General features: G+C 34.7%; 1 protein-coding gene across 3 annotated transcripts; it reads left to right on the forward strand.

Annotated features, from left to right (window-relative positions):
- The first annotated feature begins 10,019 nt into the window (after positions 1-10,019).
- On the forward strand, positions 10,020-17,232 carry LOC133702658 (putative nuclear RNA export factor SDE5). Of its 3 annotated transcripts, none has more exons than XM_062126962.1 (12): positions 10,020-10,137; positions 11,511-12,090; positions 12,434-12,459; positions 13,311-13,388; positions 14,106-14,179; positions 14,324-14,574; positions 15,513-15,610; positions 15,894-15,950; positions 16,333-16,400; positions 16,550-16,656; positions 16,736-16,806; positions 16,932-17,232. In XM_062126962.1, exons 2-12 carry the CDS (start codon positions 11,523-11,525, stop codon positions 17,046-17,048), a joined length of 1,515 nt encoding a protein of 504 aa, XP_061982946.1. In that variant the 5' UTR covers positions 10,020-10,137; positions 11,511-11,522; the 3' UTR covers positions 17,049-17,232. The 3 variants fall into 3 exon arrangements, with proteins under 3 accessions (XP_061982946.1, XP_061982948.1, XP_061982947.1); XM_062126964.1 differs by having other exon boundaries at positions 14,327-14,574; XM_062126963.1 differs by having other exon boundaries at positions 10,062-10,137; positions 11,514-12,090.
- The last annotated feature ends 1,897 nt before the right edge of the window (positions 17,233-19,129 follow it).

Raw genomic sequence — 19,129 nt, forward strand, 5'->3', positions numbered from 1 at the left:
ACACATCTGTAAGGTCAGATTTGACAGATTCAAATCCGAGATGTATTAAAAATGGCAGATGAAATAAAAGCTATGGGAATTGAAAAATTTGATGGAACAGATTTTGGATATTGGAAAATGCAAATTGAAGACTATTTATATGGGAAGAAACTTTATCTTCCTTTATTGGGGAGCAAACTGGAGAATATGCCAGAAGAAGATTGGCAAATTCTTGATAGACAGGTTTTGGGTATTATCCGGCTATCCTTGTCAAGAAGAGTTGCTCACAATGTTACAAAAGAAAAATCCACTGTAAAATTGATGGAAGCTTTGTCTGGGATGTATGAGAAGCCCTCAGCAAATAATAAAGTGCACCTGATGAAGAAGTTGTTCAACTTGAAGATGACAGAAAGCACCTTTGTTACACAGCATCTCAACAACTTCAATACTATCACAAATCAATTGTCATCTGTAGAGATTGAGTTTGATGATGAGATTCGTGCACTTATTTTGCTAGCTTCACTTCCAAGCAGTTGGGAAGGTATGAGAACAGCCGTGAGCAACTCAGCTGGAAAATCCAAACTGAAATATGATGACATCCAAGACTTGATTTTAGCTGAAGAAGTGCGAAGGAAAGACTCAGGTGAAAGTTCAAGTTCAGGATCAGCTCTCAACATCAACACTCGAGGGAGGAGACAAGATAGAGGCTTATCCAGAGGCAGATCCAAATCAAGATACAGAAGTAAAAGCAAGTTCGGATCCAAAAAGCAGGTTGAATGTTGGAATTGTGGTAAACCTGGTCATTTCATGAGGAATTGCACAAAACTGAAAAAACCTGAAGCTGACTCTGCAAACGCTACCACAGATGAGGTGCAAGACGCTTTGATTCTTGCCGTACAAAGTCCAATTGATGATTGGATTCTTGATTCTGGTGCTTCATTCCACTGTACACCACACCATGAGATGATGCAAAACTATGTTGCTGGAGATCACGGTGTAGTCTATCTGGCTGATGGACAACCAATGGAAATTGTGGGTATAGGAGAAGTGCAGATCAAGACAATGAATGGATCTACATGGAACTTGCAAAATGTAAGGCATGTTCCTGGACTAAAGAAGAAGTTGATCTCAGTCGGACAACTTGATGAGAGTGGTCATTCAATCCTTTTTTCTGGAGGTATATGGAAGGTATCAAAGGGAGCAATGGTTTTGGCTCGTGGAAAGAAAACAGGAACCTTGTATATGACCACAAGATCAGCAGATATAATTGCCTCTACTGAATCAGAAAATCAAGCACAACTTTGGCATTGTAGACTCAGCCATATGAGTCAAAAGGGGATGAAGATACTTCAATCGAAGGGAAAACTGCCAGAGCTTAAAAATGTTGATCTAGACATTTGTGAAAGCTGTGTTCTTGGAAAACAGAAGAAGCTCAGTTTCTTAAAGGCTGGCATGACCTTAAGACCAAAAAAGCTAGAACTGGTGCACACAGATTTATGGGGACCGTCTCCAGTAGCATCTCTTGGAGGTTCTCGGTATTACGTGACTTTCATTGATGATTTCAGCATAAAGGTATGGGTCTACTTTCTAAAAAATAAATCTGATGTGTTTGAAACATTCAAGAAGTGGAAGGCTATGGTTGATAATGAATCAGGTTTGAAGTTGAAATGCTTGAGATCTGATAATGGAGGAGAATACATTGATGGAGGTTTCAAAGAGTATTGTGCTGTTAATGGTATCAGAATGGAAAAGACCGTTCCAGGCACACCGTAACAGAATGGCACTGCTGAACGGATGAATAGGACCATCAATGAACGAGCTAAAAGCATGAGGTTGCATTCTGGGTTACCTCAAACATTTTGGGCTGACGCAGTTCATACTGCAGTTTATTTGATCAACTATGGACCATCAGTTCCTTTGGAGTTCAGACTACCCGAGGAAGTATGGAGAGGAAAAGAGGTACAACTCTCTCATTTAAAGGTCTTTGGGTGTGTTTCCTATGTGCATATAGATTCTGATGCTCGCAACAAGCTAGTTGCCAAATCCAAGACATGTTTCTTCATTGGCTATGGAGATGAAGAATTTGGATTTCGGTTCTGGGATGATCAGAACAGAAAGATTATCAGAAGCAGGAACGTGATCTTCAACAAGAAAGTTTTGTACAAAGACAGATCAAGTGCAGAAACAGATATGATTGATTCAGATATAAGTCCACAAAAATCTGAATTCATAAGATTAGAAGGCCTTCCTGATGTTATCGAGCAGAACAAAACTCAAGAGTCTTTACAAGAAGATTCAAGCACATCTGTACCCACCACTACACAAGACGATGCAGAGCCAAGTGAACCAATTGTTTATGTTCGCAGGTCTTCAAGGACTGTAAAGCCCCCACAACGGTTCACACTTCTACTGAATTATATTTTGCTGACAGATGGTGGTGAGCCGCTAAGTTATGAAGAATCCTTACAAGATGGAAACTCAAGCAAGTGGGAGTTAGCCATGAAGGATCAGATGAGTTCGTTGCTGAAGAACAAGACTTGGGAGCTAACCACACTGCTTGAAGGAAAGAAGGCTTTGCAAAACAAGTGGGTTTACAGAGTAAAGACTGAGCATGACAGAAGCAAACGGTTCAAGGCAAGACTTGTTGTAAAAGGGTTTCAACAAAAGAAAGGGATTGACTACTCTGAGATATTTTCTCTAGTTGTAAAGCTCACAACAATCAGAGTTGTTCTGGGGATAATAGCAGCAGAGAATTTACATCTTGAACAATTAGATGTAAAAACAGCATTTCTTCATGGTGAATTGGAGGAAGACATTTACATGCAACAACCAGAGGGTTTGAAATACAAGGAAAGGAGAAACAAGTCTGCAAGCTAAAGAAAAGCTTATACGGCTTGAAGCAAGCTCCAAGACAGTGGTACAAGAAGTTTGACAACTTCATGTGTAGTTAGGGATACACAAGATGCCAGGCTGATCATTGTTGCTATGTCAAACATTTTGACAACTCTTATATCATTCTACTATTATATGTGGATGATATGTTGATTGCAGGATCCAGTATTGAGAAGATTGACAAGCTGAAACAACAATTGTCAAAACAGTTTAAAATGAAGGATCTGGGAGCTGCTAAACAAATACTTGGCATGAGAATCATCAGAGATCAAGACAAAGGCATACTAAAGCTTTCATAAACAGAGTATGTCAAGAAGGTTCTCAGCAGGTTTAGTATGGATAATGCTAAACCAGTAAGTACACCTCTGGGGAATCATTTCAAGCTCAACAAAGACCAGTCACTAAAAACTGAGCTAGAATGTGGATACATGGATAAGATTCCATACGCCTCAGCTATCGGCTCTTTGATGTATGCTATGGTCTGTACCAGACCAGACATTGCCCATGCAGTGGGAGTTGTAAGCCGATATATAAGCAATCCTGGAAAGCAGCATTGGGAGGCGGTGAAATGGATCATGAGGTACTTAAAAGGTTCATCGGAGACATGTCTCACCTTCACAGCTGGTGGTTTGAAACTTGAAGGTTTTGTAGACGCTGATCTAGCAGGAGATGTTGATAGTCGAAAGAGCACTACAGGATATGTATATACTCTAGGAGGTACTGCTATTTCCTGGAGTTCTACCTTGCAAAAGATCGTCGCTCTTTCAACAACAGAAGTTGAATATGTTGCAGTCTCAGAATCTGCAAAAGAGATCGTATGGTTGCAGAGTTTTCTGAAAGAATTGGGCAAGATGAATGGAAAGGGTACTTTGTATAGCGATAGTCAGAGTGCAATCTTCCTTGCCAAGAATCCAGCATTTCACTCCAGGACTAAGCATATTCAGATCAAATATCACTTCATCCGACAATTGCTAAACGATGAAGAACTAATGCTAGAAAAGGTATGTAGAAGCAAGAATCCAGCTGACATGTTAACCAAAGGAGTTACACTTGATAAACTTCAGTTGTGTAAAACTTCAGTTGGCCTTCAAGGATAAAAGATGATTTCATTGTTTGTCTCAAAGTGGGAGATTGTTAGTAAGTTGAGACAAACACTGTCCCACCATATGCAAGTGGGAATACCTAATCTCCCACTTGGCACATAGTGGAGGACACAAACGGTGGGCATAAATCAAGGCATGATTTATGCCCCTTCACTCTTAACTTAATATATACATGTGCTCATTGAAGAGCTGTGGGTGTGGCAGAGAAGAGTGAAAAACACAGAGAGAAAAACCGTGAGAGAGAAAGTTGTAGAGAGAGCTTGAGTGTGTAGAGTTGAGTTGAGAAGAGTTTTCTCCTCCTCTTTGTTTGTGTTGTTTCCTTGATTGATTAATACAAACCAGTAGCTCTGTGGAGTAGGCAAGTTGCCGAACCACGTAAATTGATATGTGTTTGAGTCCTGGAATTGCACAATAAAAACACCTGGTGATGATGAGACAGTCTTAGTCCAATACGGTAAAACAAGAGTTCGAGTGAAGAGAAGTGACATGAGAGCAATTAAAAGAGATAAGAAAAAGAAGAAGCAAAGCAACCATTCTAGTCCCAAGTTTGAAGAGACAGGTATGTATGGTTTGCTGCTCTAGAGAAGTTTCAATGGCTTCAGATACAACAGGCATTCCTATCTGTCTTCGCTTCAGACGCATCCGCGATTCCTTAAGCTAGATGTCCTTGTCATTCTGGTTTGAATTGTAGGTCAAGAAGAGTTTTTCAGAGCTAAACAAAGATGAGGACGTTTCTTATGGCCCTCGAGTGCACTGTTCTTCGATGTCTGCAAGCGAACCGCACTCGGTTATCTTTGTTGTGCATGGCATGGGCACTGGAGCTGTCAAGGAGTGCGCACTGGAGGTACAAGGTAAGCATCTGCGTGTTGCCAAATATGAACTAGAAAGTCCACTGAATTTTGGCTGTACAGTTTCTTATATTAAGTGATGAATTTTACTTGCTGCTCACAGATCTTTTCATAAGCACCAAGTCTCCAGGTTTCATTTTTCTCTCTTCCATTTCATCCTTTTTTCCATACAAACATTATCTATTGAATTATCTCTATCACAACTGAAACATAAATGCCTTGTTAACGTGGAAATGCATGTTGATTCCCTCAGGTGAGCTTACACTACCACATGCTGAGGAAACCAGCCTTGTGCTAGTAATTAGTCCCCTGGCAGAATGCCCTCTTGCTGGTGAATAATGCTCTTGTTATCGGTATTTGTGAGTCCTTGGGTACTATTATGTTGGCTATCGTGACTGTCAGTTGATTTGGTGGCCGAGGCCGAGCTATGTAAATTCGGCCAATTGAAGTTAGAATCGAAGTATACACCAATTCCTCCACAAGAACCACCATTTAGGCAGCATGAGGGGGAAAAAAAGAAAAAGAAAGAAAGAAGTCATTAGAGTGTCATCGTGTATCCTTCGTCTACACATACTGTATCTTCATAAAAATCTTAACGAGATGAGTCTAGCAACACTAAAATAACCACCATCACAGGTGAGATAACGTCTCACGCGTTGCTCATAAATGACGAGTTGTTCCTCTGGCCAACAAACGTCTCCTTCTTTCACTCCAATTTAGTCCCTGATCTTTAAACAACTCTACAATGTAGTCCTTAAATTTGTTTGACCAATAGCATGCAATGCATAGGAAAAAGGAAGATAAGAAAGTGACTCCACGACGTGCACTAGCTCAAAAGGTTGCACCAGCTCAATGGACTGGGACTGCACCAATTTGAGTAACTATACCAGCTTGAGGGATTGCACTAGCCCAATAGGCTCAAGGGACTAATTGAGCTGGACTACTCTCCAATCCAAGCTCTCGACCCAAACACACACGCGGTCCAACTAGGCCTTATCCCAAACAAGATGAATCCTCTCGTGCAAATTTTCACGAAACTAGCGATTGACACATGCCACAATACAGAGTTACAAGCTCAAGAAAATTAATATGGCACTCCCCTCAAATTACGTGTGATAAAGAAAAAATGCATGGTAAAGATGGCAGACTGAACTTGAATGCATAAATGCAACACGTTGGAGAGTAGTTACATTGCTTGTTAGATTGATTCAGTCCTCATCATCCAAGCACATCATGCACCAGTAACAAAAATCAGTCATGTAGGAATAGTTTTCTGGCATCAGTTTTTCAAACCTTGAACAGTTTATTGAGCTTGATTCGTGCACCTTTTTATTGAAACTGTCTCTCAAGTTCTCTTAAGGCTATCCTACATAGAGAGGTGGAGACAGAAAACAGACACCAAGTGCCTGTCTTAATTACGAAGGCTAAAGGCAATATTTAGGCTAAAGGCTAAATGCTTGAAGCCTACCATTTACGAAGACTAGTGCTAGCTAGGGGCAGCTGCCTCCATGGCAACTACGACCTTGTTAATGAAAAACCCCGTTCGGCTGCCCCAGAACTTCATCCAAAGAAGATATGGGCTCCAAGTCAAATTAAGGTAATAATTAATAATTATATGATAATAGTTGATGTTTATAATTTTGAGTTTTAATTTTAAAATAATTATTTATTCAAGATTATGATAACCTCATAAAAAAAATTATTTATAAATTTTATTTATCAATCAATCCAATAACAAAAGATTAAATTAAATAAAAAAATAAAATAGTTTTTTTAATAATAAAAAACATTAGACTCCAGTTAATTGGTATTTTGTGTTTAACGATATTCTAATAATAAAAGATGTAAAAAGATAATAGCGACCTCGATTGATCAAAAAATAGTTAATCCATAGTAATTGAAGGAGGGCAAATGTAAAAGTTTTTTATAGGAAAATACAGCAAATTAATTCTTTCAATTCACAGTAATTGATTCAAATAAATCTTTTAAACCTGAGTTAATATTTCAAATTCATAGCTTGTAAAATTACAGATCCATGTTCAGTCAAAAAGTTTATTTCTCAATCAATTTAATGTTGAAGAATGAAATTAAAAAATAAATTTCAAATTAAAAAAACTTACCAAAAAAATAATAATAAGGACCAAATATGAGCATCAAATATGAAAAAAATAAAAAATGAGGAGGGTAAAATTTAAAATAAAAGAAAAAAAACAATCTTAAATAAAAAAAACATAAATCAAAATAATAGGGATCAAATCTAATAGACTAAAAATTAATTAAAGATGAAATTGAAAACAAAATTAAATCTGAAAAATTAATTAAAATAAAAGGAAATAAAAAAGGAGGGACAAAATCAAATTAAAAATAATTAAAGGACTAAATTGTAAATTTGAAGGCTTGGTGTGGATGTTTAGAAGGAAAGAGAAAAGAAGAAAAAACAAGAAAGAAAAAGTTGGTGGCGCCCCACTAGAGGTTCATTGACCATGCATGAAAGAAAGCCAAGATGATTCAAATAACACGATAGAATAATGTTTTGACTATTGAAGTCAATTGCACGCGCGCCGCTTGAAGACATTAAAGCACTCATCAGCAGTTATTTATTTATTTATTTATGAAAGTACAATATTGCCCCAAGACCAAGAAATTATTACATAAAAAAAATCATGGAGAGTGGTATAATAATATAGAATAATTACATCTATTTTTTCATAAAAATAAAACAAAGGTTTTTTTAATTAAAATAATTGATTTTATTTGATGTAGTGGCCCGTGAGTCGACCTACTAACTTAGATGTTTTTTCTTTCAGTGTCCGAGTATGAAAGATATTTGTAATATCTCTATTTTTTCAAATTGACTTAAATTGAACATCGTCTTGGATTTTAATATCCCAGAAATGGAAATGAACGCTAGAATTGCATGAAATACTAACACCATCGTTATCCGTTCTTCAAAAATCCTCAGAACTTGATCATCTGCATTTTTATACGTTCCTGCAGGAGCAAGTAACGTGATTCGATACGATACATGAACCTGCCCTTCATTTCTTCACATGAAGGGAGCTCCACGCCATATCCCGAATCGTTGATCATTTTGAGCAATGATTTAATTTACGAGATGATCAGGCACAAAATCTTCCAAGAAAACAGGCCCTCCAATCCCTAAAAGGAAATCTGCAGGAAGCCAGCACAGTACAGAAGAACCTTAGCGCAGATGGTTATTGACTCCATATATATGTCAAAAGAAAGCGAAAGGAGATTCCCCATATGTTGAAGCACCTTCGTATTGAAGGTATCTTGATGCTTGCCTCTCTGTCATTTTCAGCATGCCTTCATCATCATGCCCTGCCGGCCCTATGCTTTCCCAGCGATATCGACCGTAATCACCAGGCTGCAGCTTCTTTGGGAAGACAATACATTTGTCCCCCAACTATGAACAAACTCTCAAATTGCTACCCCAACAAAAAATATCTCCAATTGGATCCTCCATCTATCGAATAGACTAGCATTACCCAAATAACTCGTCATCAAAGATTTATACAAAAAATGATGTCGCTTTAATACAAAATCTTTCTCATTTTTATGATGATCTTAAAGGTGAAGGTACTGATAAGAGGTTGTTCAAGCAATGTCTGGTAGATTGGGGACTTAATTGAATTTTATTTTTTGGATTCGATTGAGAATTAAGTGATAATTTAGGTGTCATGTTGATGTTGTCCCTTACCCCTTCTTCTTTTTTTCTTTCCCTTTTGCCCATTTTATTTGTATGGATGCTCTATCAATGTGCAATAAAGTGATAAACTAATAGTTGTTTTGCTTTTATGGTGATCAAAGATCAAAGCTCAATCGTGTGGATTTTCAAGATAGCTTGAAATTGTAACTTTGATTAGGAAGATCGAATTCCCCTTGTATAAACCACGGAAAATTGGTGACAAATTTTATTTGTGGAGTAGTTTTGGTATTGTCATTTTTTTTATTCGGGTATCTTATATTTTTTAAAATGATGAGATTAGTCTTATTTAGGATCGTGGCTATCTCTCTCAATAAATACGTTTCATGAGAATCAAATTTGTATTCTCATCCTTGCAGGGATATAGCAATGTCTTAACTGCTAAATCAACACTTCATTAGTAGCATTACCATTTAAAACCACCATTTTATATCCTTTTATATTTTTGAGTGTTTTTAAAAAATATTTTTCACTTGATAAAATATTAAATTGATATTTTTTAGTGTTCTTTTATGATTCTAACGTAATAATATAAAAATAAATAAATATATTATTTTAATATATTAAAAAAAAACTATTTAAAAAAATATTATACACACAAATAAAATGTAATCATGCCAAACTAACTTGAGAGGGGAGCTTAATCAAACGCTACAATTTTCTTTTGTTTTTTTATTTTTTAAAATGATTGAATAACTTGTAATCTTTGAATCCAAGCAACATGCATATATATAATTGTTGTGTTGAACACTTTTTTTTTACCCTTTTCAAAGAGTCATGCATATGGAGCCCCCTTTGACCCTTTGCAACTTTTATAAGAAGTTTCTTTCTCATGATTTCTTTTAAATTCCAAGTAATATGTAAATTATTTTTTATATATATTTTTGATTCGTATTAATATATTAACATAAAAAATAAATTTAAAAAAATAAAAAAGAATAATATTTTTAAATAAAAAATTTTAAAAAATAATCTATCAACCACTTTTTTAACTGTTCTGTCATCGTATGGATGAGACGAGAAGGAAGAGGAGAGAACCCAACCTGTAAAGGAAAAGGAAGTCTATTAAGAGCGTGTTTGGCAGTGTGGTTGCGGGTGCTTTTCAAATAACTTTTCGTATCAAAATGCATGCCAACGATGTTTTTTTATTTTTTAAAAATCATTTTTGACATCAGCACATCAAAACGATCCAAAACATACAAACCATATTAAATTTTAACAAAAAAAAAAATTTCAAATTTTTTGAGAACGCGGCCGCAGCCGCGTTCCCAAACGGTGCCTAAATAAATAGCAATAGAATCAAAACATGTACTCACTCTTCAATTGAGCGCCAAAAGGCAATCATTTTGTTTTCTTCCTTTTTTTTCTTTTTTTCTTTTTTCTTTTTTTAGTGATACTCAAAATAAATAAATAAATAAATACGCTACTCAATCAACATTCATGTTTTTTCCATTTCTTTTATATATATATATATATATATATATATATATATATATATATATATATATGTAAACCATACCCTGACCAGAACCTCTTGAGGCCAATAGCATATCTCCCCCTACAAGTTCTCACCGCCAAAGCCTCTCTGGTTAGTTACTTCAGTTCACTCTCCTTAGAAAAAAGATTTTTTTTTTGGGTTTCAGTTGTTTTTTTGTGAAAATGTTTCTTGTGGGGAAGCGAGTTTTTTTCTTCTATTTCTGTTGGAATTTAAATCTTTTGTGACTTATGGATGTAGATTTAATAGCTTTCAATCAAATTTGATTAATTGGTAGCCAAAGACTGGTAATTGGATACAAAGTACGAGCCTTTACAAAGTTTGATGCGTTTTGATTCTAATTTTTTTGGTTTTGACATTTTGTCAAATAAGTAGTCTACATTTCTGGTAATCTGGTTTATTATTAGTTCTTGTTTACTTTAGTGGCTTCCATACTCTTTTTTTTTTTGGGGGGGGGGGGGTTAAGATAATTCTTTTATGCTCAGCAAGTTGGTTGGCAACTGTTATGCATTTTTTTTTTGTTTCTGTCTGCTACCATTCAAAGTCGAATTCGTTCGTGGGCATAGCCTCTATAGCACTACTGGAATGCCTTTCATTTATACTGTTTTTTATTTCTTTTATTATTGGCTTAATTTGGTTCTTGTTCTGTTAGCTGATATGGATGTAATGGTCGTGAATTTTCTTTACATGTTTCAGGACTCTAAGAAATAAATAACAAATTGGGATTTTTTTCTCTGCATGCTTGTGTCTGTTTCTGTTGGAAGTAGAATCCAGTTTTAGTGTAAATTTAATTGCTTCTAAATTACATTTGATTGCTTCAATAGAAAGACGAGTTAGTGGATATAAATTATAGATCTTTTGATTGGTTTCACTACTTCTGCATCATCTTCATGGTGATTTGTTTCGTCGTTGACATTTTGTTAAGCATATAGACTATATGCAGACTGCATTATTTGGGAGATGGGTTTTTATTTAGGAAGGGGTTAGCTTCTCTTTTTATGTTCATTTTTTGTTGCTTTAATAGTTTCTTTTTTGCATCATGGAGCATTTTTCTCTCAAATTAATTCTTTGTGACACCCCACCCTCGTTAAATTCATTTCTATTACTGGTATCATTATTTTGATTGCTTTGTTTGATTTCGGTAAAAATTTATTTTTGGTTCTTGCTCTGTTGGCCCATATGAATTCAATGCTTTATAATCATGTTTGTTATTGCTTAGATGTTTTGCGGGTGTATGCAGATGCGAAAACAGCATGTCTTGCCTGTAGTATGGATGTGAGGTTGGATTTGCATTTAGTGAATCTGACATTTTTTTTCCTTTTTTCTAGTGTATGCATTAGCTGTTTTGGTGAGGGCTATCGTTCAATTCCTTTCTGACATGGTTTATGTGAATGCTGAAATGATCTCTCCATTCCAATTAAATATGCTGAATTGATTATCGAAAATTTTCTCTCTCCTTTTTTCAGTAGTGCATTGAAATGGAAGTATCTACTTCCAACATATTGAAATGTGATGATGAGGAGAAGGCATTGGAGGTCTTGCTTGAGGCATTTGGTTCTAAATTTTCTCTTGAACAAATAGCATCTGCTTATTGCAAGGCAGGCCGAAATACAGATTTGACTGTTCAAATTCTTCAAGATAAGGAGGGAGGTGCCTCTACCTCTTCAAGTCATTCATCCAATGGAGAGGCTATGCTGAGTGAAGGATCTTCTGAGTCATCCAATGGTTATATTTTGAAGAAATGTGATGCAAATGGAAAGTTCAGAAATGTAAAGCAAAAATGGCGTCCAGTTTCTGGAGGCACCGTTTCAAGTGTTCTCGGAAAAAGTTACATTAGATCCATGCCAGTGGGCAATGGCTCTTGTGCCGCAACCAAACCATTGAAATTGGACGCGCAGGAGTTCCCAATGTCTGAACTTTGGGGAGAAGAACCCAAACAAACCCAATCAAAGCATGATCGTATGCACGAGGATATGGAAGATTTTTTATTCAAAATGCTAGGAGATGGCTTCCAGCTGGATAGGGAAATGATTCGACAAGCTCTAGGTAAACAATGCTTTAACTCTTTTCTCAATCATATATTGATGTGAAACCTTCTGTTCCCTAGTAATTGGCTGTTTTGTAACTTCTACCTTTAAAAATATCTGGAATGAGTGGAATCTGTTTTAAATTGATGAGATTTTCTCTAATAAAATGTGAGATCTCCTCTATATGATTTGTGTAACCTACTCTGTATGATTTTGTAAATAAGATAAATCTTCAATCAATTAAAGATTTAAATTTGAGATGGGATGGAGGATTTAGATCTTGAAAGATTCGATCCTGCACTACTATATGCAAATGAACTATCCAACCAGATCGCTAATCAGGTTTTATGTTGATTTTGCAGATACATGTGGGTATGATATGCAAAAGGTATGTATAATGTCCTCTTCAATGTTCAAGGACTATTTTGATTTTTTTTACCAAATGCCCTCTTTTCTATCATTTATTTTCAAAACCAAATCTTGATTACACTTGTTGTTAGTTAAAGCATTGATGCTTTTATAGGTGGGACATATTGTAGGTTGTTGGCATTTGTTGCTTGCCTAGGATTCAGAATTATATACTTTTGGTTGCTTCCAATGGTTGAGCTTTATAAATTAGTTAACTGAGAGGATTAAAAGGCATCACGGATTTATGGTGACAATGAACGAAGGCCTTTTAAAAGTAGGCTAGAGTTTTTAGCCACAAGGCTTGGGCTTTAATAGTTAAAATTTGTGATTACAACATGATCGCCTTCAAGAAACCCTAAAATTTGTGCAACTATTGACGTTTTTTTGGTGCATGGCTTGTTTTTTATATTTTAGACTAATAAGCCATTCTTTCAGTATGCTATTTTGCCCACAAGTATGGCTACCTTATAAAAGTTTATATAATTTTGAGGGTGTTTGTTGTGAGGGAATTTTAAGGTGGAATGTAACTGGAACCACCCATCATGACCAAACCAACTACTTGAGTATAACCAGCGTACATGTGCTAAAGCTTCAGTTCTTTTTAGTAGGATGCCTCAACTGATGAACTTCACCCTGATCTTCCTCAATGAGCCTATCAAAGAACCTATGTTTAAACATCGCTGATGAACATGGATGAAACTTTTAAGTTAATATGCATGATGAAGTAACTCATGAAGATACTGCGTGTTTTAGTTTGTTCTTAATTAATGTGATCTTATCATCTGTGTCAGTAAGCATTTCTAAATCTTTCTTTCTTTTTGTACCTTTCAGAGCATGGAGAAACTACTTAATTTGTCAGCAGTGATTTTGGACAAAAGGAACAATTATGATGGTAGATCCACTGGAAAGGTTAGCATGACCAGCTCAGTTTAGAAAAATCCTCATTTATTGAGGGATCATTGTACATACCATTTAGTGCATATCTTACAGAGAAACTTTTAGTTTGTACTAGTTGTTAACTTGAGTATTTGAGTAATTAGGCAAAGTCAGTTGTTACTAGTCTTGGCATTGAATTTGCAACTGTGTTTGGGTGCGTTTCAAAATCTTGTTTGCCCTGAAAATACATTAAATTGATGTTTTTTTTAGTGTTTTCCAATATTTTGATGTGGTGGTATCAAAAATGAAAAAACAATTCCGAGAAGAAGCCACCACACTCCTAAACAGGCTTGAGTAAAGCTGGGAGAGTATTTTACATGCCAAAGCTTTCCTGTTTGTCCTATGTGATACAAATTTTACTCTTGTTCTTCTTGGTTGGTATGAGATTATAATTCAATAATTAGTTGTCTATTGAATACAGTTCTTCCTAGTATTAAAGAAGAGGTTTAGTGGTAGGAAGCTCATGATGACTGGCTTCATGGTTTTTAAGTGTGCAATTAATTATTCAATTGAAAAATATGGATGTGTCAATTGTTCAATTGTGCTGCTTTTTTTCTCCCTCAACAAGTTGGTATTTGTCTTGTGGTTCACATTATCATCTTTGAAATTAAGTGAACTTCCTCCAATTTAAGGGTTATAATGATATACTTGATTTACATATCTTTTTCCTCTTGCAATATTGTCTTACAGTTCACAGATGCACGGTCAAATAGTGGAGGACCTTCATGTCAAAAAAATTTACAGTTTATGAGTTCCTATGGAGGGTATGATACTTGCAAAATTTCTAGCGAGTTAAATAATTTGCTTTTATTAAGCTATAGGATACTTTTCTCATAATTAAGGAAAGATCAGCTTATCATTTTGATTATTTTACGTCATAATACATTTGTTTGCTTGTATTTGCTCAGCAGTGCAAATAGAATTTCAAATGCAAATGGGGGAGGATCACCTGGCCAGGGGAAAGAGAGAAACAACCTCCAGAAGGAAATTTTGGCCTCACTTTTTAATGGTGCTGAGAGATCTGGGGAGTTATCTGGAAGAATAACAAAGGCTGAGAGGAGGTCAATAGTATATGGAGAGCCAGTGGTTGAACCTCCTACTGACTTTACCTTAGAGAACAGGACTGATTTTATGGACTCTCTGCAAGATTATGACAATGGTAAGAACTCTTTTGAGATGAACTTCATTAACGAAGTAATTTGTATAGAAAGTTAGAAGGCTTGTATGCTTTAGTAGCTCATTCAGAAGAAATTTGGGACCTGGAGCCCCCTTTTTGGCTTCTATGGACTAGATTTCTTTTCGCTGCATCTACATTGCTTTTTAATTCATGGAGAGCTGAGCAACACGTTGGATATGTTTTTGCTAGTCCCTAACACCCCCTTCACCAAAGAAACAAAAAAACAAACTGAAATATTCTTGCATGGATCTGGGAACTTACAATTTTCTTTCATATTTGCTCACTGTCACTTGAGTTAGAATTGTTTGATGGCCTGTTTGTAATGTTTTTCTCTGGTATGAATTAAAGCACTGATTCAGTGATATGCACCATTCTTTCCTTCTTATTTTATGGCTTGATGATAACTAAGGGATGCATCAGGCAATAAAGTTCAGGGCAGGTGTTTTGCTGGTTGCTCTGAAATGTTTTAAATGGGCATGCCTGCGCTCTCTCCCAGGCCTATCATTGCAGCTTGTAAACTCATGTTGCAAATTCTATTTGTTTTTCCCCCCTGAAATATTGCATTTTTTAATAGCAATATGATGCACTTTGAATAGGTCTCAGACACTGATAAATTTTACTTCTTTCATCAGAAGAAACAAAAAACAATCTCTATGGACATTTACATGTTACCATGTGGGGTTAGTAAGAATCCGTGTTTGTAAAAGAAAAGGTAATAAATTGCTTATGGACCTCTTCACTTGCTGCAAAAAAATGGTTCTGATCCTGTCTTGTTGAGCTTTATATATATTTTTCTTTTCTTTTCTTTTTTGTGTGAACTGTCTAGACTTTTTTTTTGTGGTTAAAATGCTATATCCCCTTTCAGTTTGCTAATTTTTTCTTGGTTGGTTTGTTAATGTTCTTCTCTTTATGCTAAGTAGTGTTATCAGTTGAAGATGTAGATGAAGATGATAGTTACCATCTTCTTCGTAAAGCTTGGAAGGAGTATCGGACCACAATGAACGAATTTTACAAAGCTGTAAGTTGCTAATTCTATTTTTCCTGAAATTTGGTCTACCTATGATAATGGCATTTATACCTATATTTTGTAAATTTGCAATTCCTGAGTAAATTTGGTTATATATGTCATGATACTGTAACATGTTTTAATAATTTTAGTAACATGAGAAAAAATTTCCTATGAATATTAATAGCTACAGGCTACTGCAATTTGATAGCTCAGACTAGCTTTTGCATAAGAAATCTGCAATGTGGTTTGTATCAATCACCTTTCATGCTAAAATAAGAATGTTCCTTGTCAGGCTGGTGATGCGTTTGCCAAGGGAGATGATGAGCGAGCAAACAAACTAATGGACGAGGTAAGGTTTCTGACTGTGTCACAAAGCAAGATGTCTGTTTACAAGTCATCACGTTTTTTTTTTCCTCTGGCAACATGATCGGCACTCAAGATACAAACAAGATATATATACTTTTTATTTTCTTGGATGTTTATCAATTAGTTGACCGCAAGATCAAAACCAAGTTGTGACTGGTTGGTAGAGCTGGTCAACACAAGAGTATGGGTAGCTTAATAGCCAAAATGAAACGTTCATAGCCAAAATGAAATGTTCAAGAATGGAAGTTCCATGTGTGTGCTTTTAGCTGTGGGTTTCAACAGCATCTCAGTTGTGTCAATTTCAATTAGAAGGTGTTGTTGGGTAATATAATAATTTTAGTTATAAATGTCCTTGGTATTTGCAGGGAAATTTTTTCCGTGACAAGGCTTATGAGGTAGATGAGGAATCTACTCAGAAGATTTTTGGAACCAAGTTAGTGATATTTGTTTATGTTTTTTTCCATTTCATTTAGTATCTAATGGTGTGCACTCTTTGTTTTTTCTATTCTCTTTGCATTATAAATCTTTATTTGCTTCCCTCCATGCTTTTTTTTCTAATCTCTTGGTTGCTTTCATTATCAGAAATGTTGAGACTCAAGACCAGATGTTGCTTGATCTGCATGAACATGGTGCAAAAGATGCAATACGCTCCTTGAAGAGTAATTTTCTCTTACTCTCAGGCATCCCATGTAAGCTATCATCATGCCTTCTTTTGCCCTCATAATTTCCTCGTCATGTATCTTATCAAAGTCAATTTTCTTGCTTCAGCATTCAAGTACCTCAAAGTCATCATTGAGACAAATGAGGTGGATGCTACGAAAGGGGCTCGTAGAAGATTGGTAAGATTGCTTTGATTCTTTTATTTGAGAGATTGAACCAAAAATGATTCACTTTTTCAAGTTCTACTTATCACATCCGAAGGATCCAAAACAGAATTTATAGCTTACCCGCTTTACTTTTGCAGATTATGAAGCTATTAGAGAAGGAATCGATAAACTGGACTGAAGGACCGGATGTTGGAACAATACTAATTCAACTGGATAATATCAACCCTAAGCGCTTGAGTTTCGCCAAAAAATAGCATACAACATGGAATCAAGCGGGTTTCTTGAGAAGCAGGCAAGCAGCCACCATTTTTTTTTTTTTTTTTTTTGAGAATCATTGTCATGATCATTTGTTGACAAGTTACTATTTATCAAAATGTTGACCGTGTAAACACTATAAAGAAGCAACGAAGAATAAAATTTGATGCATTCTTTGATGTATTCTCAACTCGTCTTCTGTAATCCAGTAATATGTTTCAACTTTCTTGATTTTAGCTCCCTTCTTGAGATGCTTAATACTTTTAATGGCATTAGAAAAAGGTTAGCCGAATCCTGATGAGTGTTAAATTTTATTTTTTTTAATGAATCAGGTTTCCAGTTTATAAAATATCAAAAGCTAAGTTTGATATAATTATGAGCATAAATAATGTTTCTACTCTTCAATCAACTTTTGAATTTAATTTCATTTTCTCTGTTTAAATTCTTGCAACTCCATAAAGCTAATTTTCTTGGTGGTTTTTTTTTTTTTTTTGTTAGTGATTAGTGAAGCTGCCTGGTGGTTTAAAATTGGGAATTATTAATGAAAAAGAGAAAAATAAAATTGGGAATTCTTGTGATTTACAAATTTGATCATGGGAGAATTTCGTAGGTTTTCAGCAAGGATTTGAATTATCAGACAATTTGGGATAAAAACCATATTGACTTTCCTCTAGAATCACCTATTTGGGATTCTTAAGAGTTCAATACTAAGAATTTCTTCGAAACACAAAAAAAAAAAAAAAGGATTTTTTTTTCGTCCGAAAAGGAATAGAGATGGAGAAAGTGCGATGATGGTCCTTATGAATGGCTGATTATGAAGATTTGCAAGTAGCATCATTATGGACGAAAAGAGAATTTGTTTTTCGATATGTATTTTTTTTTCCCTGAGTTCAAACCTTTTTTATTAAGTAATACTATAAAAGATGTGGGGGACACCTGTACTTATATATTATAATTATAATTATAATAATAATATAATAATAATAATATATATTAAAATATAGCTGTCTTTTTTTTCTTTTTTCTTTTTTCTTTTTAATTTTTTTTGTTTTTTACTGTTTTTATTTAATTTTTTTTGCTTTTTTCTTTGTGTTTTTTTTCTTTTAATAATTTTTTTAATTTAGTTTGTTAATGTTATTTTTTTTATTTAGTTATCAGATTTTCATGACATAGATCCCGAGTTTGATGAGTTAACTCGGAATTTTTTTTACTTTTTTTCTTTTTAATTAATTTTTTTCATTTAGTTTAGTTTGTTAATGTTAAATTTCTTTCTATTTAATAATCAGACTTTCATGACACGTATCTCGGGCTTGACGGGTTAACCTGTTTTGACGGTTTAACTCAGTTAACCTATCAATTTTTTTTTCTATTTAATTATCAAACTTTCATGACGTGAATTTAAGGTTTGATGGGTTAACTTGAGTTGAAAGGTTAACTCAGTGAATTCAAATTTTTTTTCTTTTTCTTCATTATTTTTTTTCCTATTGGTTTTTTTCTTTGTTTTTTTTTTTCATTAATCTATTTAATTATCATACTTTTATGACACGACCTTGCAGCCAGACCCACATCTAACTGATCTAAGGCTATTAGATCTGGTATTACAGCCAAACTCACTTAAACTTTGGTCATGCAAGTTTAATGTTATTATTAATATTATAAATTTTATTTTTGGGTCAGGCGTTGCAGTCAAACCCAAAACTCTTAAATATAGCTTTACAGAAAGACCTAATATTTTTAAATCTTATTTTTTTATATATTTTTTATATAAAAAAAATAAATTGTGGCATCGCGTGGGTCTTGTAACTAGTATATATTATTTTGTGTAATTTTTATGAGCTTCTTTTTTACTTCATAAATTGATGGAGTTTTTTTTTTTTTTTAGTGTTTGTTTGTTTTATTTTTTCTAAAAAGGTGTCTTTTATTGGATATATTTATGAATTTGTTAGACATATAATATTTTTGGCATATTTAGAGCCACCTATAAAGGATTAACGTTTGTTTAAGGTACGGTGGATGAAAATGGTGCACTTCTTGGTAGTTTTACAGGCTGCCAAGGAACTTCGTGATATATATATATATA

Source organism: Populus nigra, chromosome 9 (assembly GCF_951802175.1).
Source record: "Populus nigra chromosome 9, ddPopNigr1.1, whole genome shotgun sequence".
Taxonomy (NCBI): Eukaryota; Viridiplantae; Streptophyta; class Magnoliopsida; order Malpighiales; family Salicaceae; genus Populus; species Populus nigra.